This window comes from Musa acuminata, chromosome BXJ3-6, assembly GCF_036884655.1.
Source record: "Musa acuminata AAA Group cultivar baxijiao chromosome BXJ3-6, Cavendish_Baxijiao_AAA, whole genome shotgun sequence".
Lineage (NCBI taxonomy): Eukaryota > Viridiplantae > Streptophyta > Magnoliopsida > Zingiberales > Musaceae > Musa > Musa acuminata.
The window spans coordinates 559,164-586,849 of record NC_088354.1 but is presented as its reverse complement, the minus strand read 5'-3'; the positions used below and the strand labels follow the sequence as shown (position 1 = coordinate 586,849).

At 34.2% G+C, this 27,686-nt stretch overlaps 3 protein-coding genes across 3 annotated transcripts; 1 reads left to right on the top strand and 2 right to left on the bottom strand.

Annotated features, from left to right (window-relative positions):
• The first annotated feature begins 283 nt into the window (after positions 1-283).
• LOC103971041 (cysteine proteinase inhibitor A) lies at positions 284-4,105 on the top strand. The gene is made up of 3 exons (XM_009384976.3): positions 284-569; positions 1,962-2,160; positions 3,783-4,105. Exons 1-3 carry the CDS (start codon positions 366-368, stop codon positions 3,788-3,790), a joined length of 411 nt encoding a protein of 136 aa, XP_009383251.2. The 5' UTR covers positions 284-365; the 3' UTR covers positions 3,791-4,105.
• A 918-nt stretch (positions 4,106-5,023) lies between these two features.
• LOC135641574 (hydroxymethylglutaryl-CoA lyase, mitochondrial-like) lies at positions 5,024-14,808 on the bottom strand. Its single transcript, XM_065157032.1, has 9 exons — positions 14,545-14,808; positions 12,676-12,848; positions 10,800-10,902; positions 9,561-9,740; positions 8,806-8,886; positions 8,563-8,726; positions 7,032-7,168; positions 5,541-5,656; positions 5,024-5,451 (listed from the first exon to the last, which is right to left on the bottom strand). Exons 2-9 carry the CDS (start codon positions 12,840-12,842, stop codon positions 5,203-5,205), a joined length of 1,197 nt encoding a protein of 398 aa, XP_065013104.1. The 5' UTR covers positions 12,843-12,848; positions 14,545-14,808; the 3' UTR covers positions 5,024-5,202.
• A 5,283-nt stretch (positions 14,809-20,091) lies between these two features.
• Positions 20,092-21,374, bottom strand: LOC135640075 (heat stress transcription factor B-4b-like). The gene is made up of 2 exons (XM_065154206.1): positions 21,110-21,374; positions 20,092-20,894 (listed from the first exon to the last, which is right to left on the bottom strand). The coding sequence occupies exons 1-2, from the start codon at positions 21,344-21,346 to the stop codon at positions 20,340-20,342; spliced, it is 792 nt and encodes a 263-aa protein (XP_065010278.1). The 5' UTR covers positions 21,347-21,374; the 3' UTR covers positions 20,092-20,339.
• Positions 21,375-27,686: the final 6,312 nt, after the last annotated feature.

Here is a 27,686-nt window from a genome sequence, read left to right as displayed (position 1 = left end):
TCCTTCGCCCAACCTCTCTTTATTTTATTGGATCGTTTGCGTCACTGATCACATCACTCTTAGCGGATTCCGCACCCAGGATTCGTTCCACTTTCTTAACGGGTCCAATCCACCGCTCGAGAAAAACCACTTTGGAAGATCCGCTACCTATTAATTGGCTGCATCTGTCCGGACAGGCAATAGCGCATTCGACGCCTGTAATCGCTTGACATCTTCATTCTTTTCCTGTCTGGTGGCTCGGCTGAGACACAGGAGCATTATCTAGGAGCTAACCTCGATGTTTCAGCCTGCAACGATTGGCTTTTACCGTGCGATTCGAAGCATTATATTTCCGGTCTCTGTTGGTGGAAGGCCGACGTTCATTCATGGCTTCCCTCTCCGCCCATCCGTATGCGTTCCTTGTGGTATCGCTGTTGGTCTTCTTTCTCAGTTTTGGACACGAAGCAGCTACCAGAGGTGCTGCTGCGATGCGCAACCAGGGAGGGATCCACGACTGTGAAGGATTCCAGAACAGCGCCGAGATCCAAGGGCTTGCTCGCTTCGCCGTCGAGGAGTACAACAAGAAGCAGGTAAGGGAGGGCTACAGGCTTCCCTTCTTTAAAGCTTTAATCTTTGTCTGAAAACAGAGTTCTTTGCTGGATTATTAGTGTCAGGAAAAACAAAGGGGAAAGACTTCACCTTATCAATTGGTTGTTAGAAATGATTTCAGAGCTTCAAAATTGTTCAGAGCACACTTAAAAAAGAAATCTCCAATTAATTTCCACGTGTTTTGTTGAACCACCCTTCACCCATGCATGAGAATGAGCGTTAAGACTTAAGAGAATAAAATATAGATCATGTCTCATTTATTAATTTGACCTTTTAGATACAATGATATTGATTGCAAATTTAAGATGATATTTGAGTGAAAGGTTTCTCGAATCTATATTTATTAAAAAAATCTCTGATTAATTTTGGCATATCGGATTTGAGCCATCTACCATCCACAAGTGAGGAAAGTGTTAAAAATATAAATTTATGTAAAAAAAAATCCATTACATCAAATAGTGTACATGATACTCACATACGGACTCAAACTGAGACCATTCACTTTTGACTCAAACTTAAGACCTATCACTTGTGCAACAATGCATCAACTAACTCGAATATCTCAAGAGGCTTAAAAATATAAATTAACAGATCATGTGTCATATACGGGTTTAAGCATATAGATGGAATAGTATTGATAAAAGAATAAAAAGATTTGGCTTTTAAGTAAAAGGGTTAGCTTGGAGAAAGAGATAAGCTGAGTAGCCGTGGATTTGATTATTGTCCTAGTGCTATTTTCTAGACCATTGGTATAATTTGCTTGTGTATATGTGCACACGCCATCAATATAATATCGATTTATGTTATGCAGACATCAAATATTGCTCAGGTACACTTATGTTACATGATCTTTCAAAACTATTTACGTCACAATTGTTGTAGTTTGAAGTAAAGGCCTTCAATGTTGAAAAACTCTTGCAAAATCCTAACCTTTTTACATGCTGAATGGATTTATATGCCAAGAATTCTTATATATCTATATGCACATGTCTTGTGTAAAATTGTGAAGACTGTGATCATATGTTATGGAGATATTTTGAAGCATGTAAATGTTTTGGATATTTGATTTTGGAATTCCTATATGAGATTCCGGAAATTTTATAAACTAACCCATCATCGGGTTAAGTGAAGGCTTACTTCACTTAAATGTCATAATCTTTTAAATGGATCAATATGAACAGTTTGAATATTGATTTTGAATCTCCTATATGAGGTCTGAAGATTTTATGAACTTCTTGACTGACATTAAGGTCGACCTGAGACTAGATGATCGTGCTCTCATAATTTTTCTACTATTTGTTCCTAAATGCTACACGTAATTTATCTTTTTTTTGTTTTGTTCTCAATTAGTTGATTGGGTGTTATTGGTGCAGAATGCTCTTCTTGAGTTCATACAGTTATTGAAGGCAAAAGAGCAAGTTGTGGCAGGTAAAATGTACTACCTGACTGTTCAAACCAATGATTGTGGAAAAAAGAATCATTATGAGGCTAAAGTCTGGGTCAAGCCATGGATGAACTTCATGGAACTTCAGGACTTTAAACTGTTGGATGATGACCCCAGTGCATGGCAAGGTAATGAATGCTGCTTTCTTTCGTTATAATTTTGTGTGTTATTGATTATACCTTTTGGTTTATGCATTTCACTAAAGAATGTATTGAATACAATGACTTTGAGAGACTATTTTTTCTCCTTTTCCCCAATTTTTCCCCAGATATTCTGTTCAATAAAGCTTGATTAGACGATATTTTTTCCATGACATCATGTATATTTTAACCGTTCCAAATTTCCTCCTTTTGAAATAAAAAATTCTAACGTAAAGTAACGGACTACATGTATACGGAGAGATAGTGCTTGCTCCAGTGTCGATTCTCGTGAGAATGATTGAAATTACACAGTTGATTATGGCTCTCTTTGTGACCTAAATTCTCATATCATTTTGATTCACTAGCATGGTGAAACTAAATACTAGCCTCATTCATGTTATTTTTGTTTACCCTATCGGAGATGATAATGGAATTATCCCCTTCGTTCAAATCCTAAGAGAACAGTGTTCCATTATATTATTATATTTGTGAACCACTTGACGAAAGCCACAGCCTTTTACTTTCCAAAGTCCTAATTGTTTACGATCAGAGCCATGTTTACGATTGCAATATGCCTTGAGGACACGACTCTGTTTATCCATGCTGCTTTCGTTATCTGAGATATGTGCACATGCATGCATACTCATGAGAGATGCCTCATGAATATCATCACTTTGTGCCCGGCACCATAAGTTTCTTTTTTCTTTACACAATTCTGAGAGGATTAATTTCAAAACATCGAGATGAGTGCAGGAAGCAAATGAAAGATTGAAGGAACCCAAAGAGAGGGGAAGATAAGAACAAATGAAGCAGGACAGAAAAAAATATAAAAAGCAAACAAAAAGGAATATACCATACATTATCCATGAATTCAGTTATATTTGTTATTAGGTAGATCAAATCTTGCTTTCTTATGCAATCCTTTGATTCTAAAAGTAAGTTCACAAATTGGAAATATACTATGCTCAATATTAAAGGTGCCGATTAGCCATTGTTCATTTTGAGTAGATTTTGACCGTTTAGTGGTGATAAAAAAACATGTATTGTAGAATTCATGTTCTAATGTTTAAGGTGATTTATGAAGAGAAAAATCATTAGAATTGATCGGATAGGGAATTTAGTTTGATTGATTTTGCATGTTTGCTGATCTTGAATATAATAACAGCAGTCTTCAGAATTTACCAATAGTGACTAGAAGCCTCCCTCCATATGCATGGCATGTGAGATCCTAGGAAAGAATGTCTTTGGTTCTCCCAAAACTATTTCTTGGTTGAGTTGGGAAGATTGCCTTGATCATGTCCGAGGACAAAAGGCTGGGCCATCTCTCTGCTTGCTGTATAATAGTAATGATGTCCATTTGCTTGATCGGTGTATACCTGGATTGTCGATGGTTCTGGTACATCACATTTTTGGTCAAGAGAAAGCAACACATGCTGCATGGTATCAGAGTCCCAAGTTATCAACCAGGAGAAAAGCTGTCTTTTATTACGCAGATATATTTCTGTGTTTTTTCACTTCATAAACATGTTGTACTCTTTTGAAACTTTGGTTTTCGTTTCTTCTGTAAGTGCAAATGCCAAAAGTCTGCTTTCCTACTTTTCTTCTTGCAGGTGATTGAAAACTCTTTCAAGTCAGGGAACTTCATAATGTTACCTGTGCAAAAATAAAGCAGCACTTTGGACTGCAAGCATGCCTGAATCAGATGTTAGGACGGTTTGCCTAGTAAAGATACCTGATACTTGTCAAATAAATGTTGATATAAATTGTCACAATGAACACAAACAGTGATGGTTATGGAAAGTTGTGTAAATTGTGATAACAGAGAAGCAAAGGTTATATGTGTGCACTGCTGTTGGTTTAGTTTTGAGAGTGTTCTTCTGTTTGAACTGTATTAAGTTGTACACATTATAGACTGGAAACTTTTTAACTCTCATCTTCGGTTGCCTTTTGCTGCTTCTACATGAAAATTGATGCAAGATAACTACTTTCTGATTCAGGCTTTTACTGTCTACGTTATCTTCTGATAACTTCTTCCTTGTTAGCCGAAACTTACAACCTCGTGGAATTGGCCATTATTACCTTTGATGTTATATGGTTGATCAATTTCGTCGATATCCAGCGGCATCTTGTTTCATTTGTGGTTGGCAATTAGTTTGGACTCGATGAAGTTGCTACAGCAGGGAATATTTTCATATAGTTGTCTGATGATCCATCTTGAAGCATTTAAAAGAAATCAGTTTAAGCTATACTTGTTCTTAATTCTTAGCCTAAACAAGCAAACAATTCCAACCATTACACAATTAATTGAACTGACTTGAAGAAAAGATGTAGACCAGCATAACACTTCTGTTGAGCATTGAGCGTGAACAAATAGAATGTGTTGCTCTTAAAACTATTTTTGTTCAATGATCATTAGATGAGACATGATCCTAATTTACATTCTTAATACTTTCCCTCACATGTGATTGAGATATGTTTAAATTAACACATGAAAATTAATTGAGATTTCTTTGATAAGATTGGTCTAGATAATACAGCACGTTCGATCTTTGATCAGTCAATATGATACATCACCATGTATATCACTATCAAGTTAATATTTTAAGTGTAAATTTATCAAATACTTCATTTTTGACACAATAAAAATTGCATTAGATTCTGGAATTAAGATCCTCAGCAACATATGTGCTATGTACTTCTTATCCCATCAATCATATATTTTTTTTTGGAAAGTACATATAGCACTTCTAAAGTGAAAGACAGACCAAAAATAATCATGAAAAACATTCAATTAAAAAGAATAAAAATTACCAAAGGAGCAGCCAAGCACACATTTCAATATTTCATATCATTGGTGATATGGACTTTGCAATTATTTTATAGTTATTTAGAACATTTTCCGATACATTGTAGATGTTTATAGTTTCTTTCATTAGGAATACAAACATTTATTATTCCGACTAAACCCTTGTAGGAGGGAAGCCCTCTGGTAGATAACAAAGCTAATGGGTTCACTTTTGACATCTCACATTAAATCTTAGAGGCATCTGCGGTGATCTTGCTCAACGCAGTGGCAGTTTTTGATCCAGACTGACGCCCCAAATGCTTGCAAATGAAGTCCCCAACAGCCATAAGCTTGCCTAAATCCACATTGGTTTTTATGCCAAGGCCATTAAGCATGTAGACTACGTCTTCCGTAGCAACATTCCCAGAAGCTCCCTTGGCATAAGGGCATCCACCCAGACCAGCGACAGATGAGTCAATTACACTGATTCCCATCTGTTAAAAGTATTCAATAAGCCACATAAAATTTTAGCAGAAAATGGAAGCACATTCATACATAAGAAAGACTGGATGAGTCTGCTTACTTGGAGGGCAACCAAAATATTTGAGAGTGATTGGCCATAAGTATCATGAAAATGAACTGCAATCTTGTCGACTGGAATGAGAGACATTACAGCTTCAAGCATTGGAATCACAGTGCCTAAGTACAAGAAATTTCATGTAAGACGCAATGGACTTTTGGTCGGTTGTAACCTCTTGAGAGCAGGACTTACAAGGAATTATATTATAGAATGATTATGTTTCTACAATGATGATTATGATAACAGGCAGATGATGTAAGTAGAATTTTCCAAAGTTCTTTTCTTTTGTATAAATTTAACTTGGACAGGAACTTGAGCCTGCTAATAATAGATTATGACTATTTCACAGGAGCCCAATTTTGAGGGCTGAAATCACAAAAAGGAAAATCTTATCACAAGGTAAATTTTTGTGCTTCCAGGTATTAAGTTGTAATGCTGTCCTTCATCGACGATGCTTCATTGTCACAGTTTCAGCTTTGGTCGGCATTGCAGCTGTGGTGGTGCAGCTGCTGCTGTGATGATGGACACTGCCCAAGGATCCAAATCTGCTGCCAACCTGCTTCCAGAAGGTTATATTCTAATAGGATCAATTTTTCTCCAAATCCTATTACCCATATTCTTTATGCGCTATGGGTGTTTTCAGAACTATGGGAAAATGGATTAGTTGTAGAGATTAATCTTCCAAATGATAGTCAAGAAATTTAAAGTATTGTGCTAGATTTAGTTGGGTATTAGGTTGTACCTCAAATTTCTATTAATGGTTAAAACATTGGTAGGTTCCGTAATGCACTTGCTACCAGACAACTTCAGAAACTTCTAAGGAAGAGCTCATTATAGTTATATTGGTGATTCTAATCACTGGAATAGATCATATGTGATTTTGTCAAGTTCTTAGGATTGATCATATATGATACTTTTCGTTTTGTACACTGGAAGAGGTAAATCAATATAGTGGATGTTATAGTATAAGTTTGCAAGCATGTCAAAAGTCATTTTTATCTGGCATGTCAACTGTAAGATCAGTTTCCAGGAAACTTTAGAGTTGCAGATGATGGTTTTGAAAATTCATTTTGTTTATTTGTCATCATCCAACTTGTGAGATCCTTTTGCACACAGAACAGTCATGGATAAAAGTGAACTTTTATAAACTCCTCTAAACAAATTTAATTTAGCTGATCAAACTTAGATTTAGTCAACATCTAATAATGCATTATCTTATCGTGCAAGTTTCTCGTTGTTATATTGTGCTGTTACAACATTAAAATTCTAAATAGGAAGAGATCATGCATTCTGAACAAAATATTAAAGTTTTAAGCTGGCGATGCTTCATATATTTCATCTAATCTTGTTGGTGAAAATTTAATATCAACAACATGGTGCTAAGAAAACCAAAATGGAAAATAATCCTTCATTCTTAGGCAGCATATACTGTAGATTCTTTTGCGTTTGCTATAATTTACATACTACATGACAATGGAAGTGGGCAAATCTTACCTGGAGTACCAACTCCGATGGTATCACCAAGAGAAATCTCAGAGCATCCCATGTCATAAAGCTCTTTTGCCACATATGCCACCTTTTCTGCAGGCACTGCTCCCTCAACAGGACACCCCACGACACAAGATACATACCTATAATTAAAATTTGTCAAGTCCCGGTGCATTCATAACAAATAAAAATGTTGCAAATGCCATAAAAATGTAGCAAATGTCAAGTCCCTCAACAGGACACCCACGACACAAGATACATACCTATAATTAAAATTTGTCAAGTCCTGATGCGTTCATAACAAATAAAAATGTTGCAAATGCCATAAATTGATCTACAGTAACATGCATAAATATGATAATAGCAACATCGACAAGTGAAATGTAAAGTTCTGTAACACCAAAGATTTAATTTAAGGTGCATAAATTCAGTGACTAATCAGTCATAGCAGGGTGTCAGCAAATGAGCATTGAAGTTTGAAGATAACACTCAGGAATACAGCTACCACGGGAAATTGATAAGGCAAGATCCTTCATTATCCATAGTTCTAATCAGTAATATCTCACAAGAAGAACACTATGCAACACTTTGAGAAGGTTGCTATAGCCAGTTATACAGCCAAGTCAAAAATAGTGAGATTTTCTCTATAATATGCATTGGACTGCATTAGGAAGGTTTCTTTCAGACAGTCTTCAGTTGAATTAAAGAAGTTATTGGCTGGAAATTGAGAGAAGAAAATACACAATGGTTTTCTTCTTCTTTCCTGTTTATTTGTGAGTGAAAGACCTATATGTGCCTTCACCAGTACACTAGCAAGAGGACTTTAGTAGTGTACAGATTTATGATTTGTTAATGAAAAATTGAATTACTTTATGGACAGTAGCCTACTTGTCTCCCCATTAGTGTTCTCTCTTTCTTCCTTAAATCTTCTCTCTCATCTCCTACGACCAGCTAACCTTATCATCCTCTTCTCTGTTTCACATCAAACCCACAAATTGGGCCAAGAGGAGACACAGAGTTGGATGGGTGCTTCAATTTATGCAACATATTGGGCTGTCTTGAAGGAAATAAATTCTAGGGGATCTTAATCCCTCGCCCACCTGCCTCCTCAATGCTGTCCATTACTTACTCTGTTCCTATAGGCTCCTAGATTTTTTTTTAATGCCTTATTACTTTGACAACACTATTTGTTGCCCACATCAATCTTTCCATGTGGTATAACCTATTCCTACTCTCTCCATGTTGTTTTTTTTTTGTTTATATTTTGGAATTTGGATTATCCTTCTATTTCTTTTAGCTGTTTGTAGATGGTTTATAATATCTATTTTTCTCTCTCTCAATGAAAAACAGATTATCTGCCTTTGACGATTTTGGCTGAAATAAGAAAGACAAACTTAAAAACAAATGGATACTATAGATTATAGAATATTTGGAGAATATGCAGATAGATATCAAAGAAATGTTTTTAAAAAAGTTAATAGCTGATATGACTAAGCACATGAAATTATACTATTGAAAATTAGGAGGAAGATCATACCCACGAACAGGTACTGCAAGTTTTTTTGCAGCAGTAACAACTTTATGATAACGGGTAAGGCTTTCTTCAATGCTGCAATTGATGTTGGACTTAGAAAAAGACTCCGAAGCTGATGCAAAAATTGCAACTTCCTTTGCACCAGCTGCAATAGCTGCTTCAAATCCCTGAATATTGCATATGTAACAAAAGAACTATTATTCGGATAAAAATAATTCTAATGTACAAGCTTAGGTTCAGACTTACTTTCAGATTTGGAGTTAAGACAGGAAATCTGGCACCATGTACATCTTTAATTCCTTGCATGACATCCTTTGCATCTGCTAGCTGTAGTTAAAATACCAAATAAATCTATTACAACTTCAATTGTTAATATTACAACAGAATATTCTGGTTCTTGTGACAACAATTGTGGAAATTTAGCATTCTCACACAGTATGCACTGTGCACATAGTTTCTCCTACTAACTAGCAGAACACTTGGAATTTAGTCTTTGTAGGGCTCCACACTAGGGAGGAAAAAAGGAAAAAAGAAAAAAGTAGCTGCTACTCAACATTTAGGTGAGCATATATGACAATTTCATTAACAATATAACCTTTTTACGACAAGGAATTTAGTATGTCTGGAAAGTTTTTCCAGGACTGAGACACTAATGATCCACCAAAAAACCTACTTACAAGGGTGATTCTCATTTCTCAGTACACATATTACATATTACAGGAAATGTATTCAGTAAGATCACAGAGTCCTGATCTCTATGCAGTTTAGTATTTTACTGTATGATCAGTTGTTTTTGTGATATTATTTATTTTAATTGTAAAAGAGACAATCATTCGATATGGTGCTAGTGAGATACATTTGCAAGTACAATAGGTTCCATTTTTGAATTTCCATTGCTGTTTTTGAGTTCATAGATAATAGGGAGATAAAGCCAAACTAAAGAAGTTATATTTCAACAGAATCGTTGACGCTTCAATGATGAGACAAGAAAGTGGTATTACCTGTGGAACCCATTTCGGAGAAACAAAACTTGAGGCCTCAATAACAGATAAGCCACAAGAAGCCAGCTTTTGTATCAATTCAACCTTTACAGCTGTAGGTACACTGACCTTCTCATTTTGCAAACCATCTCTAGGCCCAACTTCTACTATTTTCACATATCTTGGCATACCTCTGAAGAACTGCAAGTGACAGATTAAATAATTCTCAATTACTTGGTTCACCTCTACAACACAAACAAGCATAACAGCATTTTTAACAGGTCAAAATTTGAGGATACCTATTGGGAATAGCCAAGAGCCACAAAATCTAAAAATAAGATAATCATACTAATTAATAAATAGACTCACGAAACAAAAGAAAGCTACTCAGAGACACATTGTTGTGTATAAAGAGTATGCCACCTCCACTTATTTGTTGATTCCTTACTAATTAGCTTGAGCAATCACTCATAAATAAAAGTGGAAAAGGTCACTCTGGCCCATGGTTTGAACTTGGCTTACCTCCATAAAATTAGTTGATTACAAAGTTTAATTAACTTTGAAGATGGTTAAAAAAGGAACTTTGGATCCAATAGCAGCCTCAAGGTAATTTCTAACTTGAACCAATTATGTTGAGAACTAAATCTTCATGCAAGTACCACCCAATTTAGAAAACTATTATATTAATCCACTGTATTAAATCCTATTTTTAGTAGGCTAGTTTAAGGAAACACAAAGTGAATTAAGGAAAATGCTTTATAGTGTAACTATAAGCTGAGATTTATTTTCTACAATTTTAAGGAATATTTTGCATAAGATGTGTTATGACAAATTAAAGAAAGTGATTATGTTGTCTTCTTACAAGTTCCAAATACACGTCTGTTAACATTAGTAAAATAATTAGTATGCAACTTTCAACTTGATTTCCAGGCTGAAAATTGACAGCATATGGTCATAATTTTGGCTTATGATTTAGTTTTTGATAGAAAGCGGAAAAATCATTGTTAAGGAACTTTTTTCAAGAACTATAGATCGAGTCCAGATCTGAACCATTCTTTTATTTATAAATTAAACCTAACCCAGAATGATTAAAGAATACTATGTATTCCAATTATCAAAATTTGTTGTTCAAGTAATTAATCTGAGAGCACTTGCAAAATTCTATCATGGCACTTGGAAAACTTATATACAGGATCTAATGCAATTCCTAAAGCAAGAGGATGTATATTGAAAATCTCATATATGCCATGAAACACAGACCTTGTTGAATATCATCTGATTCCTATCATTACGTGATGTTTTCCAAATTAAGGAATCTCTGGAAAACATATCCCTTGGTTTTCTTCTCCAACCATATTCTTCACTGAAAGAAGAAAAAAGATATGGCTGATTTCAGAAGTAACCAACAGAAAATAAATATTAAGATGAAGTCAGACAACCAGAAAAATATATAGTAAACAATAGAGGCGAAAAATCAATTGCATAATAAGTTGACAATAGTTCTACAAATGAATAGCTAAAAGCAAATATTCCAACATTATATCTTATCTATTTAATGGTCCATAAAGTTTGATTACAATGGCACACTAGAAAGAGAAAAGAACATGAACATCTGGGAGTGGATACTAAAATATGATTGGTATTGGAAATTTATAGTAAAAGAGTATAGTAAATAAGCAATCAATGAACTAGCTGGGCAATTGAATAATTGCTCTTTGTACGACAGATATGCAAACAAAAAAAAAAAACTATCTGAATGTGTCACCGCATCATAAGTATCAAGGATTACTGACTAACTATCATAGATAATTCAAGTAGAAAATATTTCTTTTACATTTAACAGGTTAAGTGGTGCATTTGAGATTAAAATTGAAAAATACAATAAGATATCAATGGGATAAAAAAAAACATGTTACTCAGCCCTTTGGATATGTACAATAATGAATCCAAAACATAAATATGTTGGAATAGAACAATAATGATTTGAACAATCATAGGACAGACTTTAAGTCATGTAGAACTGCATTCTAAGAAGAATGGTATAGAAAATCACATAGTTAAGTCATAGTATAGCTAGGATAATTTTCTTATGATCTTATGAAAAAAATGACAAAGGGAATTATAAGGAACTCCTGATGATCCTCTTTTGTTATGAAAATAGATGTGAGGTATTCGAGAGATTATACCTTACAAACTACTGTTTGGAATTTCTGCTTATATAATTGGTGCATATATTTTTATGCACATACCCATATTTGTTGCTCTATCAAAAATAGATTGCTTTTTCACCAAAAACTTACATTATTGTTCAAAATAAAGTGAATGCTACAAGGTTCAATTCAAAAGTAGTTTTAAATTTTTATTATATAGTTTCATGTGACTGGTGAATACCAATAACCAAAGCAAATACTAGAACAGAAACAAATAAAATCATTTTCCAACCGTTAATAAAGCACATGCCTTATAAGGTGAAATACATTAATATTCACTGATTGATACCTGTAGAGACAAACTTTAGGCATATCATAAAAAGAAAAATAATACTTATTGGAAGGCATAATTTAGTTATTACATATAACTGTTATGAACTACATGAATCTGTGAAGGGTCTAAATTAGTTTTAATGGGGAAATATTAATTGTTAGAAGAGAAATTTTCATCATCACATAAACTGTGACTTTTTCTCATAGTTTTCTTGTGCTTCTGTATTATATAAATAATACCTATCTGATGCCATAAGTGCTACAGATGGAGAATGCAACCTATAATTCAACTAAACTGGACAAAACTTAATATCACAATACAAGCTATTGAGATGGCAGGAACATCCTGATGGATCTAAACCTAACAATAGTGTATTATCAAGCTAGTTCAACACACATCACTCTTAAGCCATTTTGGGTGTTGTACTACAGAGTACAGAGTCCATATCACATGCACCAAATCCCAAAACCCTGTGAGTTTTTTTTTTGTCTAAAAATCTCTGAGCTAAGGGAAAAAGAATTAGCAAGGAAGAAGTAGATTTATAATTTACATCATTCAAAAGTCAAACAGAATATACTAAATACCACGAGGATAAATAACATTCATGTTGCTACAGATCAACAATAGACAGGGGCTTAACAGTAGAACTTACGTGCAACTGTTAGAAGAGCTACACTCTCTGCCTTCAATTAGGCAATTACTCATTTCCATTTCATCGACCCTGGGCCTGCAAGCAGTGGAAGTGCAGTGTTGAAGCCTACCTATAACACTCAATCTTGGCATGTTGTCGAGACCCAAAGGCTCCTCTAAGCTTGACATTTTGAACTGGATGTCAAAATGAAAATCAGAACAAATAACAAAAGAAGTTGTCCACCACCCACAGAAAAATGTTCTAAGTCAGAATATATCAAAAGCGTGCATGACACTTTTATGCACTTGAGAAAATAAACAATATAGAATACTTGATGTACTCGATCAATATTCCAAACAAATTGAATTAGAATTAACAATAGTCTGTCAGAAACTATTGAAAATCTACAGCAATCATACAAGTTCCCAACAACATAAAATCGAATTCAAAGGTAACAGGCACATCATTTAACAGCAAACATTTAAAAGTTGCATTGATATTATCATGATACAGTTGTCAGAGACAGAAAGCCAAACAAGTAAAGTCATCCATGTGATAAAAATGGAGATGACGAAATTAATGCTTTCATATGCAACTGAGACCATAATGTGATGGTCTCTCTTTTTTTTTTTTTGAAGCCAACACAACTCTTCTTGTATCACAATTTTAATTATAAGCTGAAGATAGCACCAGCATGGGATAAGATAATGCAGTTGAAAGATGTTAGGAAATGTGCAAAGAAGACTTAAACAAGTCCAGCAACAGAAAAGATAAGCCAAATCATATTTCACGTGCTACAAGGAAGAGAAAGATCACAGAAATATGCGTTCAAATATAGCAAGAAAAAATATGACAAACTCAGAATTAGCAGATGAAAATCTTAGTAGAGATAAATGACAGAAAATAACTCACATAGTTAACAGCATATAGTTGGCACCCCAAAATCCAAATTGCTTTGGTTCATTGAGAAATTTCTCAGACAATCAAACAGTCAATGGCGAAATTATCATGCACATTTTCTAGATAATTCATGATGTCAAGTTGTTGCAAATTTTATCTCCAATCATGTTACAGGCAGGCTCGTATCAAAATTTTGAAGTCCAAGACAATAGAAAACTAAACCTCATGCATACACTAACCTATTACTCAATGCACCATAACAGTAGCAAAGTACAGGATCCTAAGATACCAAATGAGACAAAGGGGTTATTATTTGTTGCAAACCATTGCTATGCAGCAACTTATGAATAACCTTATTTGAATAGTCTCAAACAGCAGTATGTACTAACCTGATTGATATACTAGAATGATTCTCTGATGTAACAGAATGCAGTTAATTTTCCTAGTTGTCATTAATCACACCTGATAGGCCAATCTGTTATCTAGCAATGCCACATGACAAAAATCTAGAGTGTTAAAAGTGAAGCAAAAGCTCCTCATATAGTCGTATTAAAAATTAAATCATCTACAAGGTTGTGAGAACTTCACTAATCTTGTATATCTAAATACAGACCGACCAGTGTAACACTCTTATTGCTTCCTTCGTGGAACCCGATCAGATGATAATCTTTCTGTATCCTAACCGCACAATGATCTCATGCAGCATCAACCGAAATGTCATTGAAACAGTCAGTGAAAAAGGACCGGAAAGTATCAGGAGAAGCCGACTCAATTCAATCTTATATGATCAAAACCCAACAAGATAATATCCACAATTTCTGCCTATAAATACAGAATTTCAAACAATTCGCGCTTGGTTAAGATATGCAACTCCAACAATTGATTCGCCAAAGAAAGATGCAATTAGACATGTTGACAACAGAATCCAAGAAGTCAAAAGAAAGGAAATATCACGTTGAATTCAAATAAAAGAAGACAATTCCGGCTTACGTGAAATGAAGAGGGCAGGAAAGGAAGGGGCGGAAGAAAAAGAACGAATCGGAGTTATTTCCTTTCCCAATCAATAAATTGGGGAAATTCTTCTATGCTTTGATTTGAAGCGATCGATCGGGAGACGGAAACGGGTAGGTTGGGAGAAGGGAGTTAGCTGAGCGGTAACTCTCGCTCGCTTCTCCAATAAAATCGCTACCTCATAATGCAAACGTGTGTAAGAGGCAGAAGGGTGGTTGGGTTAGGTGGAATGGAAGAGGGACGGACGCGTCGGCGACTCCGCGCCTTCATTACAATAAATTGTGGGAATATTATTTAGCTTCGTTGGATCTGAGCCGTTGATCCGCGAGGCTCGTCGGTGTCGTAATCCATTAGACGTTGGATGCGACGGTCAGGTTGTCCAAGTCAGAGGTTGGGGCGCTATGTTTGACCGGTCAAATGTCAGGGCTCCTGTCGTGAACCACGGAAGAAGTGCCACGTGTACGCCGGGAGGGCCTTTGATTTGGTTGCTTTGTCGATCACACGTCCATGGTTTAATGCATCGGAGAATTGTGGCGTTGCGGAGGGGAGAAGCATCCACCGCACCTTCGGATCCTTCGGATACTGGGAAAGCATGGCAGGTTCCAGAAGATCCAATTATTCTTGGCCAGCAAATTCTTTTTTTTTCTTTTTTTCTTCGCAGAGTACCTTTATTTTTATTTTTTAGAACTTCTTGCATAACACCTTATTTTTTAAATAATATCAAAATAATTTTAAGGACGATTTTTCTAAAAAAAATCATATTTTAGGTTTTTTCAATTTTACCCCTTATTTTATTTTTTTTTCAAATAGTATTTCTAATTTTAAAAATATTCAAATTGCTTATATTATATTATAATGATCTAAAATACTATAAATGATCTAAATTATAAACCTAAAAATATTATATTATAATGATATATGAGCAATGACAATTAAAGAGCCATGATATGATTGATGTTAACGTTTATAGTGTAATAAATATATCAATAAAAATTATAAATGAGACCAATGAAAATACTATAACAGTTAAAATTTAACAAAAACTTTTTTGAGGTATATTTTTATTTTTAAATAAATTAGAGATATTGTTGGGAAAAAATAAAGCAAAGTATCTTTTGAGAAATCGCCCTACTTTTAACTATAAATAAGAGTTTTTTGATAGAAAAATTCGGAAAATAGTATATGATTACTGTCAATGCTTAAAAACTATTTAAAAATTTGAAGAAATAATGAGAGGGTTGTTCTATGTTTCGACAACAATTTAGACCAAGACTTGCTTTAAGAATACCAGATCCAATTAGAATGGGATATATTTGATCAGAATTAGTCATATTTGATTTGAACTTTCATATTTATTTCAAAAGAGATTTACCCACTTGATTAAAGGCTGTAAGGAATCTTTATTTGATTTGAACTTTCATATATATAACAATAAGATTGCACTTAATAAGGAATCATCATATAAGTATCATAAGAATGCACTTAATAGATTGACTCAGATAATTTTATGCATATAATCATCTTAGCTGTTGTGGAATAACTCAAACTTGTGAATGTGTAGTGTTATCTCATTGAATGTTCTTCAAGATCCATGAGGATGGAATAACTCAAAAATTACCCGATTTATATTAATAAATATAGTATTTATTATGTTTTTTTTACCATGCCCTAATATGAAGAGACTAAGAATATATGTTGCTGGCAAATGCTGATGATTATATGTGTAAAATTATCGGAGTCAATCTATTAAGTTTAATCTTTTTTACTATTTAGGTATCATGAAATCATATTTTTGGTTTATAAAAAACATAGTTCTACCAGAGATCACTCTTCAAAATCATTATTTTCATTGATTAGACCAAGATTTCTAAATCCCTATATATAATAAAACTTACCAATAAATGAATGAAAAATAATAACATTTCCTCTCTCTTCTAGTCTCTTTTTTTTTTTTTTTCTCCTCTCTAATCTCTTATCTCACTTTTTTCTTTCTCTTTTTTAATCTCACTCCTCTCTTATTTTCTCTCTATTTCTTTACCTTATTTTATATCAATTAGTATCAAAACAATCAATAAATTTATCTTGTACTCGGGTCTCAACTAACAACAAAGGCTTCGAGTAACACTCATGGTCTTGCACCTCCAACCTAAATACTTACATGTAAAGTTAGACTTTAGGGCTAATATCCTTAGGAGATTGATGGATCTCTCGACTTTTACCCATCATTCTTATAAGCCTCATTAATATTTTTGTTAGAAAAAATCATATATTTTATTAACATACTTTTCAACGCTTCTTCTCCCCTCATTTTCTTCTTTTTCTTTTTCTCTTTATCACCCTCTTTCTCTCCTTTAGTTATAACTATAGGATTATTAAAATTTAAACTCTTATAAAACACCTGATTACAATCATTCTCCAATAATTCTTAATAATTAAACTTTGGACCTTAAGGATGAATTTCTAGAATATGCTAGGCATTTATAAACATGAATAATTGATCAGTTTGCTAACAAACTCATAAAAATGACAAAAAGAGTCAAAGTGGATTACTAAACTTTAATGGTATATTTGACCCTAAAGATATTTATTAACTAGTTAAATAGTATAGAGAACTATTTTAAGTGGTATAGAATAATTGATATTGAATGCGTGAGATTTGTAAAAATGAAATTGGTAAGCTCTATTAAGAATTATTGGTAATGTGTTCAACCTAATATTGAATAGCTTGAGAGCCCCCCATTATTTAATTGAATTTTAAGATATAGAAACTTAAGGAAAAATACTTACTAACCTACTATCCAAGCTAACTGATTGAACAATTATTAAGCCATGTTGAATTCTAGTGTAATAGACTATTTAGTTCAATTTGAATAACTTTTACATAGGTGTGAAATTTATTGTCTGAAAATTTGCTAATGGGTTAAGATTTAACATATAAGGAAAGTCTTCCTTAGTTCTCCATCACCATGGAGGATGCTTTTAAACGAGCCCTTAAGATTGAGATATACTTTCAAATTTATCCAACTCTTCCGATATCTTCTAGGTCTCTAAACAATAGAATTTTTTCCCAATCTACCCTAAAGTTAGTCCTAGCTCAATTGTAAATCATCTAACTCATTTTGATTTTCAAATTAGTTTGTCTTCAATCTAATGTCACTACTGTCATAATAGAGATCACATTGTCTCACGTTATTCTTAACCTACTCTTATCTTAAAATAAGTAGTTATACCTAAAGCTTGCCAAAGTTATTAAAATGAACTAGAAATTAAAGATGCTTATGTCAATATTGTCCATATGCTAGTGATTCTAATGAATGGAAGAGGAAAAGTATTTTTCATACTTTTATCCAAAATGAAGAGAGAACTTGTAAGTTAGTTATAGATGGGAGAAGTACTATGAACATAATCTGAAAAATCTATTATCAAGAGACTATACCTTAAGGTATAGTTACAATTAACATCATTTAAGGTAGCCACAAAACCATTTTACGTAAGAGATGCTTGGTACTAATTAAAATGAGTAATTATTATGATGAGATTTATTATGATGTTTTACTAATTGATGTTGCCCATATTCTTCTTAATTGACCTTAGCTGTATGACTTTGATGTTATTAGAAAACATCTATGTATTTTGTTATACAGGTAAAAACATTATCTCGTGACTAGTAAAACTATTAGAAAAGGACAAACCAAAAACTTCTAAATTTCTTCTATAAGCCTGAACTACTAAGAGGCTCCACTTACTAAACTTTAAGTCTTTTTAAGTAGAGAGAGTCTAGATAATAAATTTTGTGTGGTCATCATTATTAGACAAATTCATAGCCCTTATGCTACTTTGTTAGATAAATTTTCTAATGTCATACCTTCAGAATTACCTAGTGAAATGTCAATCATATGAAAAATTCAATAGGCCATTGACCTTGCACCCCTCTCACCTAGCTATCGTGATTCAGAACTAGCACACTCCTTCGCTTATCATATCCATGATAAGCATACTAAAATTTAATACAAAATTATCCTAAGTAATGAAAATTATAAACTTATTGTTAATACACATTATAGAAGTCAAGAGTTTCAAGTTGATGATTATGTCTTGATTTACATTCGTTCTAAGAGAATTCCCAAAAACTTAATAAATTATATGTCCAGGCCATTGGTCATCTCTCCATTATCCAAAAATTAGGATCTAATGCATATATATACTCATTTTGCCTTCTAACTTCAATATTAGTCTAGTTTTATGTTGAGGATTTGCTTTGTATTATTGATACTTTTGATTCTCCCTCTCTGTCTATTATCATTTCTATTGGTGATAATCTTCCAAGGACACTAACTCTTCTACAATATAGAGATGACATAGAGGTCATTCTTGATGACAATCTAGTTATATGTACTACTAGTATCACTCAATTGTATCACTTGGATTTTATACTAAACTTTTCCATCCAGTGAGATTAATAGAGAATCATCTCACTTTATAAAGGATTTTAGAAAGTTTATTTTGCCTAAGAAATTAATAAAACATTATCAATTATTTCACTTAGAAACTTTAAGTGTTGTGTGAAAAATTAAATTTTTTTCTTGGACTTTTTTGGTATTAACCTTGAACCCTACTTTTGTATTAAGTGTATTCTTCTATTAAGTATACTTTTTACTATATATATATTATAGAAACCATATTTTGGATTTCTAAAGGGTATACAAGTTAGAGACTACTGTTAAGAATTATCACCTGAATTGGATCTTCCTCTGTCTTCTAGTCTCTTTTTTTCCTCTCTAATCTCACTTTTCTCTCTCTCTCTCTCTCTCTCTATATATATATATATATATATATATATATATATATATATATATATATATATATATATATATATATATATATATATATATATTCTTTGCCCTGTTCAACCGATTCAAAAATGATACCTCCACAAGGTAATTGCAAAAAATTTTGAATTGATAGATATTATTTTGTTTAATTTGCAACTGTGGATCTGACTTTTGAATCAATATCCTCAATCCAAAAACCCTCAATATCTTAAACTTTAGATTGCAATCTTTGGATCCGACTTTTGAATTGAAGTCATACTACATCCACAAGGTATTTGCAAAGATGCAAATTATTATTTCAACACCGTGCACTCATCTTCAAATAAAACATATTTCAATTAGAAAAAAATCGTGCAGTACGTTTCAGAAAATTACTGTCATCATTCTAACTGTTGAAAACGAATCATGTTAACATCATAGAACTACTTACATGTGCAATATCTTTTGCAGTTCATGTAAAGGAGCTATGGGTGAAATGATTGCCCGAGAAATCAATCCAGAAGCCCATCACCACCATGTTACCTTTTGCAGTTCTTTGGTGTGAGAAAGCACTCAAATCCACAACACACCATCTACTAACTTTGACAGTTAGCTGCAGACACTTCAAATAATTTAAGGAAGACCAGAAGAATCCAATGTCGAGAGAGATGGATTTGTTCTCTGCAGTATTATACACATGTTGGCTTATATAACCTTCTCAGGACCCAAAAACCAAAAGAAAAGGGTTCTCAGGACAAAAGGATACTAGTAGGTCAAAGGCAAGAATGCACAAGAAACACGCTTGGGCAATGCTGCTAGTATTACTCATAAGAAAGCACAGTTCTAACTGATAAGAACAAGACCATCACATCTATAGCTAAAATCCATGCAAGCCATTTCAAAAAGAGGTGAATGTCCTACCCAAGAAATAACAGCATTAGCAGTATACAATATCTTCCTCTTTCAAGAGTTCTTTCCCGTGGTTGTTTCGTCCAGTGTCTTGTTGCCATGAATTGGAACCCCAAAAAGCTTGAGAGTGTTGTCTGTTGCCTGAATCAGTGTAACCGAGCTTTGATTCTTGGAACAATGGAGTTCTGGAAGAGCCAGTAGCCCAGTCTGCCTTGGGTAAGCAACAAGCCTTTGTACAGGGTGGTCGACCGCGGTGACGTGCTGTTGGATGAAGCAGACGATGTCATTGTAGAGTTTCTTCATGCGTGTCAACTCTGTTAAGAGAAGAGAGTTGTTCTTCCTCAGTCTCTGGTTGTCCTCCGAAAGAGCCGAGAGGAAGTTGGTGTCGCCGCCGGAGACCGCTAAGGGAGTCTCAATCCAGGAGCTGACTTCGTAAGCGGGATGGAGAGGCAGCGGCGATTGATGGTAGTGTTGGGGGGGCTGGTAATGGAGAGAATGAGGGACCTGAGGGGTCTTCCTTCTGTGTATCTCGGTGAGTAGGTGTTTCTCTCCTCTCCTGAAGTACTCGTTCGCAAACTCCCACCTATCTGCCGCGATCTTTCTGAAACCCTGCAGGAAATTAAATGACACCACTCAGATTATAGGATTTGATCTGAAGAGCTGCGTGCTCTAGCTTTAAGGTGGGAACAAGATAAACTAAGAAGGTTAAATACTTGTCTCGAGGCAGTTCACCATTAGAAGAAGAAGTAGAGACCACAAAATGCTACTTAGGAGAAGGAGGAGTAAGATAAGATGGGAAGGAAGGAGGATATTGAGACTGATACGTAGGTGTTGAGCTGCCTCACGAAGCTTGAGAAGTTGTTATGCTTGAAGTAGTTGGGCAACAGATCCCTCGCAAACTCTGGAGGCCTCCACACAACGAAGGTGGTGTGATCTTCTCCCCAGGACACAATATGGTCAGTGCAGGCATCATCAACTAGCTGGTAAGTCTTGGTCAGGAATGGTGGTGGAACTTGCTTGGGAGACTCCATGGAACCCATCATCTCCTCACTTCTCTCCATTAAAAAAGCCACCTCTCTCTCTCTCTCTCTCTCTCTCTCTATAACCCAGACACAGAGACATAATTATATACACACATTGGTATTTGTGTGTATGTGTTTCTGCACAGGAACATATATTCTTTCATTCAAATCCGTGTGATGTGTGCATTCAATACAAAGTGGAAGGAATTCATCAGGTAATTGAAACCTTTCTATCATTGGACATAACGTTGGCAGTCTCTTATGGAAAACTGTGACATCTTTCTATAAGTTTCCACCCTCATATCTCACCATAAGTTGACAATATTATCCAGCTAGCAGCAGTGCTTGATTCCATTGAGACTAGAACAACCAGATGATACTAACAATCTATGCGAGCTAAGTAGAGAACTCGTACCTTGGACAATGTTTTCACCCTTCCTACTACTGGAACTTGAACCCTAGCTCTGGTTGAGACCAGCCCTCAGTCTTCTGTGGTCTCCTTGCTGCTGTAGGTTGAATCTTTTGCAGTTTCAAAGCATGCCCGTGACTTCAGATGGTACACGTAAAGTGCTAAGCGGAGGGAATGATATAATTATCCTCTGAGGGGCTTCACATTTGTGCAACATCTTTTCCTGTTGCCCTTTCTGTCATTTGCCCCAACGTGGGACTCAAATGCCGCTTCTTCCAAACCCAGCAAAGCTTCAAGAATCAAAACAGACATTCCTATCTTTTTCGCAAGTCACCAAGCTTGGGATCTGGGAAGACGACGACCAGTGTAAACCATGTACAGAATAGTCGCTTGCAGACGCCACTTGCACCTTCTCAGCGACCACTTCCCGGTTCCCGGCGTTCATGTGGTGAAAGTTGGGTCAATGCCATGCCAAGACCTCTGTGTGTGTGCTTGTGCTTGTGGGATCGCTTTCTCTCTTTGGATTTCCATGAGACAGTCACATCGGTCAAACTAAGCAAAAGAGGCATACCACCATATTGAAGTCAGTCGTGCCACACAAAGCCAGGGTCTTAGCGTCCTTTACTGGAACTAAAAGATGCAACGAACGCTGTGGTGACAATAATAGAAAACAACATTGCTAATTCCATTCCCTTTTCACCTTCAAAGAACAAAAAAACAAACAAGTAATCTGTCTTGCATTCATGAATATAAAATGTAGTTTTTATCGTTTTAATGTAAGTTATACATTGATTCACCAATAGTACCGACCAAGCTAATACTATAAAACAATCTCTTCATCCAATTAATATTAATAGTGAACTTCTTAAGGGCAGTAAAAAATAAATATTAAATCATCAAAGATGTTCTCTCATATTCATCTAGACACAATCTTTTGTAGGAACAATCATAAAATCAATATTACAAAGTAGTTTCTTAGATATATTTGCATTCCAAACTCACTAAATTAATAGTGAACTTCTTATGTGCTTTTTGCTTCTATAATAAATAAATAAATATTGACTTAAGTTTATTCAGATGTGCTCGTACGTAATCTCTTGTAGGAATATACTAAAGAAATTTTTTCTACTCGATCATGACTGTCGCATCAAAGTCCTCTCAACATGATATAATATTTTTTTAAAAAAATAAATTTAATTAAATTAATAATATTATATTGAGTTGGTGATCGAAATTGAGCGATCGTGTTTGATGTTAAGCATTAAAGGAGAGAAAACAAAAGGAAGAAACTGTTGCATGCTGCAAAGTGTTATGAGGATTTGTAAATAATGGAAGATTCTATTCCGAGGATGACAACTGGGCGGACATGTAATGCATCCGATCCATCTCTATCAGCATGTGAAGCACTGCTCGGAAGGCAGGCAGAGACTGCCTTTGACTCTCCAAGAGAAGTAGATAACGTCTGAGGAGGCAGTGCATAGCTGAACACCCACTGTCTCATTTAGGGCCACAGTCTCTCTCTCTCTCTCTCTCTCTCTCTCTCTCTCTCTCTCTCTCTGTTCAAACTGCACAGATGTAAATGCACTCATGTGACGAAGGATAAGACAAAGAAAATGCTCAAACCTTCATGTGACGAAGGAATTGGATCTTCCGAAGAAGGATTGAGATAAGGTCAATCGGATCAAAGTGTCGGATCAAAAAGCATGATGAGAGATGAAATAATTATTACCGAGTAATTAGCATGTTAAGGATGCATAGTAGTAGTTAATTATCGCTATAGTAGTTAGCTTGATTATTATGTTAAGGATATATGGTAATAGTTAATTATTCCTAATGAATAAAATAATTATTGAAGTGATGGAGAGGATCTAAAAAATCTTAGAAATTAAATATACAAATATATATTCTTAACTTAAAGATCTCAATGACAGTAAAAATATATATAATTATTATCACTCATGTAATCAATCCCAGATAAACAGATTTTACGATTTTGTTGTTGTTATATAATGTAAATCCTATAATTCTTTAATCTCATGATCTTTATAGGTTAATAATTTTTACAAGGAATACGTTAGTAAAAAAATACATCCTGATATGATTTATTCGAAGACCTATCAATAGAGAAGAAACCAAAATTTTCCGAGAGACAATTCAAATAGAATCATAGTTTCTCTCTTAGCTTAGGCGAAACAAGAATAATAAACTTGTTTGTTCGAACTCCACTTGTAACACTGCAACAAGCAAGACCTCAAGAACAAATAGATCAGTATTAGGCGCAGGTCTATGTTAGTAAGCAAAACTGGATTATAAGAGCCCATGTCCTTTGTCAACATAGGCTATTCCCTTAAATTTGAGTTTACCATGACTTAAAGGGGTATCCTTTCTATCCTTTGTTATTAAGAGAGAGAGAGAGAGGATAAACTATGTATTAGGTGCATTCTTGTATGTATTAAGTAGTCAAATTCAATAAACTCCCATAGTCACCCGACGCACAATAAGCTTGTTTGCTGGACTCATGTAAGCACCCGCACCCAATACACTCCCTACCTATAATGCTAATAGAATTTTTTATTTATCTTGATTGTCTTCTTATTACTCTTTTCTAACTTTGACGTATCTTTGCTCATGAAAATAGGACATTATGTTTTCCGACAGAGAGATGATCGGATTATGAACTCATAGATTCAGAATAAATACTTTCCATCGGCTTAGTCTATTAGACTAAACAACACCTATCGTATCATCAAAGAACACACATTCAAACCTCATGCCCCTTGAGTATTAATGAATATGACAATTCAAATAAGCCATCTACTCGACACCGAACGATAGACTTTTAATAAATAGTTTGTTTAATTATTATTAAATATCGTATGAGACATATATCATACGATTTCTTTAATTTAAAAGATTTTTTTTAATTTTTATCTATAAAAACGATGTTGGCATATTGGTTCTTTGTATTAATGATAATTGTTTATTTGGATCATGAATATAACGTGATGGAAGAGGAGGAGTACAGGTAGGTATGCTTGGACAAAGCAAAAAGGCCATTTCTTTTTACCCACTTGGAAAAAGAGAAAAAGCACATCCAATGGTAGAAGGTTGCGAGCCAAAAGAAGCTTTAACATATCATTCTTTTGTCACACGACCAAGGAGGAAGTGGATGAGTGGGGCGCCAAAGCATTGAGTGGGAGCTGATTAAAGTGCGCATATAAAGGTGAAGTAAACAAGGAATTACCCATACCCTCTCTCTCTCTCTCTCTCTCTCTCATGCACATACTGAAAATAGTTCATTGGATAACGTTGTATCCGAGATATGAATTGAATCTCTTAAAAAACATGACTACATAATAAGACTCCTCCCTAACTTAATTCTAGAAATATAAGTCATAAATTGAGATATCGATGATAAATATTCTCTTTTGAATATCATGTTAACAAGGCACTCTTAGGCGATGCCACTTCGTCGCCATATTGATTGATTAGTCTTAGGTGATGTCGGTCATCGCATTCATGTTGAGTTTTGTTTGATTGTCAAATCTAATCATGCCGCCTTCATAAAATCTAGAAATCTAATTAATTCGCCAACATTCCATTCTGCTCAGCACAAAGGAGTTCTTTGATCGTGAGGAATACATGCTCTCCTTTGGCTAAAGTGGACGTTTATGATTACCTTGGTATCAACAATACTCAATTCCTAACCATCGCGAGGAACTCAACTTTTGTGGCAGACCATTTGAATGAAGCCTTGAAATTGTGAAAGTTGGCTTATGTCGATGGAGAAGTTGATGGTGACATGAGAAGCAAAATTTCTGGGTAATTGCACTCTTCCCAAGTGGGAATAACAGTGAATTATGTTTCTAAAATAGATTAAAATACCATTATAGAAGAAATCGGAGTTTATTATTCGAGTCTTCTCTATAGTACTGTAGAAGTGGAGGTTAGACATTGACTGCTGATAGGTTACGTTGAGGATTTGGTCTTTTAGATTATATCGGAGAGAAAGAGTTTGGATTGGGTCAACTTAGACTTCATAGTATATATACTTAAGCTCAAGTCAACTTAATCTTTGACTAATTTTTCTCATAAAATCCACAACAATTCTCTTATAAATTATTTTTTTTTATTTTTCTCATGATTTTTTTTGGAGGGGTAAAACATAGATGTGGTGCCAAAAATAAGCTTGGTGGAGTCATCATTTGAATTGTATAGTTTCCATCTATAAAAACATAGATGTGGTGCCAAAGATAATCTTGGTGGAGCCGCCATTTGAATTTGAAGTTAAAGAATCAAAAGCACTAAATGGGAATTTAAATGATAGTTAGAGAGAGAAAATTGTATTGAGATATTTAAATCAAATGAATTTGAGTCAACCTTATTACAGTTAACATGCATGAGACCAAACACCAAGGACCATAGACTTGTTAAACACTAAGCAACGTGAGACTATCCTTATTCATCCTTTAAATCTTTATCACATCATCCTAAGACATGAATGTTCTCTTATCATTTTCCCAATTGTGCCTTGAACACCATCTTTTCCTGTGCTAGCAAATCATTAGGATCACCATCTTCCCTTATCATGCATGTCTTTAATTAGTTGTAAAAGCCAATTCTTTTAAGTTGATTGAAATTTAACCTTTTATCCAGATGACCAAGAGCATGATATATGGAGGGATTCAAGCAAAGAAAACAGTTCATACATGGAAATGATGTCTCCTAAAAGTGCAGAGATGCAAATTGCATGTTGGAATTATTACTTGTTTATATATGATCAACAGACTAATGTACGACCGATCAATCTTACGATCGATCATAGTAAAAAAGCTGTTAAGATTAATTCAAATAATTAAAATTACAAAAATAAAAGATAAAAAATTAGATTTAAATAAATAAATGAGGATTAAAAAATTTATAGATATTTTTATTATTTTAAAAATGTATACTTTACCTTGTAGTCGATATAAATAGATGTTTTTTTAGCACTCCAAAGTACAGCAAATTGAAAATACTCCTAATTCCTTCTACTATTCTCTTCCCCTTCTCCCGCGAGTTCTAAAAAAAGAGCTAACTAAATCTTGATCTTCTTTGTATGTATATGCTCAAGAATGCTGTAAATTTTCTCAGAAGAATGGTGGTGGACTTTAACAAAATATAAATCAGTGATAATAGAGAAGATAAGTGAGACTAATAACTAAAGACTTTTATTCATCACCAATCACTTACAATCTCTCAAATCCTGATCTTTTAGTCCTCTTGGCGTTACTATATTTCACTTTCACTCTTGAACATTCAATGCATTACATTAAACTCTATTATACTATTTTAACTAAAACAAATGTCTCTATTATACTAAAACTCTTAAATCAATCTATTATCTCTAATTATACAGTTTTATTTAATAATTCAACAAAGAATTAATTATCCGAACAAGTGATGAACATGGAGTTCGAGAGAGTGTTCTTCTACACAAAAATGTTGTTAATATATTTCGGATTGTAAGGAAAGAAAAGTTTCTATCATGTAAATTAATCATATAGTTTCTAGGACTTTTAATCATGAAAGGTTTCATCACTTCCATCATGTACACCTTGTTTTGTGGAAGACCGAAGAATCTATTACCCATTCATTATAGATTTCAGAAACCTAAATTTTATTTATCCTTTTGCTTTTAGAAAGTTGTTAATTTCACCTCATTATTCAAATTTTGCAGCTCAAAATAAATAAAGGTTTGTTTGGCTCACTGAAAGAATTGCAATTAGTGTAACTTAAGCTTGTGTTATCTCTAATGCCATAAGGAGATCCATCTCCTTTCTTGAATTCCTTTGCAAGACTCTAATTTTCTTGTATCTTCCTGATATATAATGTACTCCTTTTAAGAAACAAATAATATCCTTAATCCTCATGGATTGGTTACTTGACTATTACTCATAATAGAAGTATAGTCAATTATCATTTGAGGGA

Coding starts and splice junctions, on each gene's coding strand:
- LOC135640075 (XM_065154206.1), bottom strand. CDS start 21,346: ATGGAGAGAAGTGAGGAGATGATGGGTTCCATGGAGTCTCCCAAGCAA. Junction 20,895..21,109: donor TGAGGCAGCTCAACACCTAC/GTATCAGTCTCA, acceptor AATTTCCTGCAG/GGTTTCAGAAAGATCGCGGC.
- LOC103971041 (XM_009384976.3), top strand. CDS start 366: ATGGCTTCCCTCTCCGCCCATCCGTATGCGTTCCTTGTGGTATCGCTG. Junction 570..1,961: donor AGGAGTACAACAAGAAGCAG/GTAAGGGAGGGC, acceptor TTATTGGTGCAG/AATGCTCTTCTTGAGTTCAT.
- LOC135641574 (XM_065157032.1), bottom strand. CDS start 12,842: ATGTCAAGCTTAGAGGAGCCTTTGGGTCTCGACAACATGCCAAGATTG. Junction 8,887..9,560: donor CTCCGAAATGGGTTCCACAG/GTAATACCACTT, acceptor TTTTAACTACAG/CTAGCAGATGCAAAGGATGT. Junction 5,657..7,031: donor CATCGGAGTTGGTACTCCAG/GTAAGATTTGCC, acceptor TCTTGTACTTAG/GCACTGTGATTCCAATGCTT.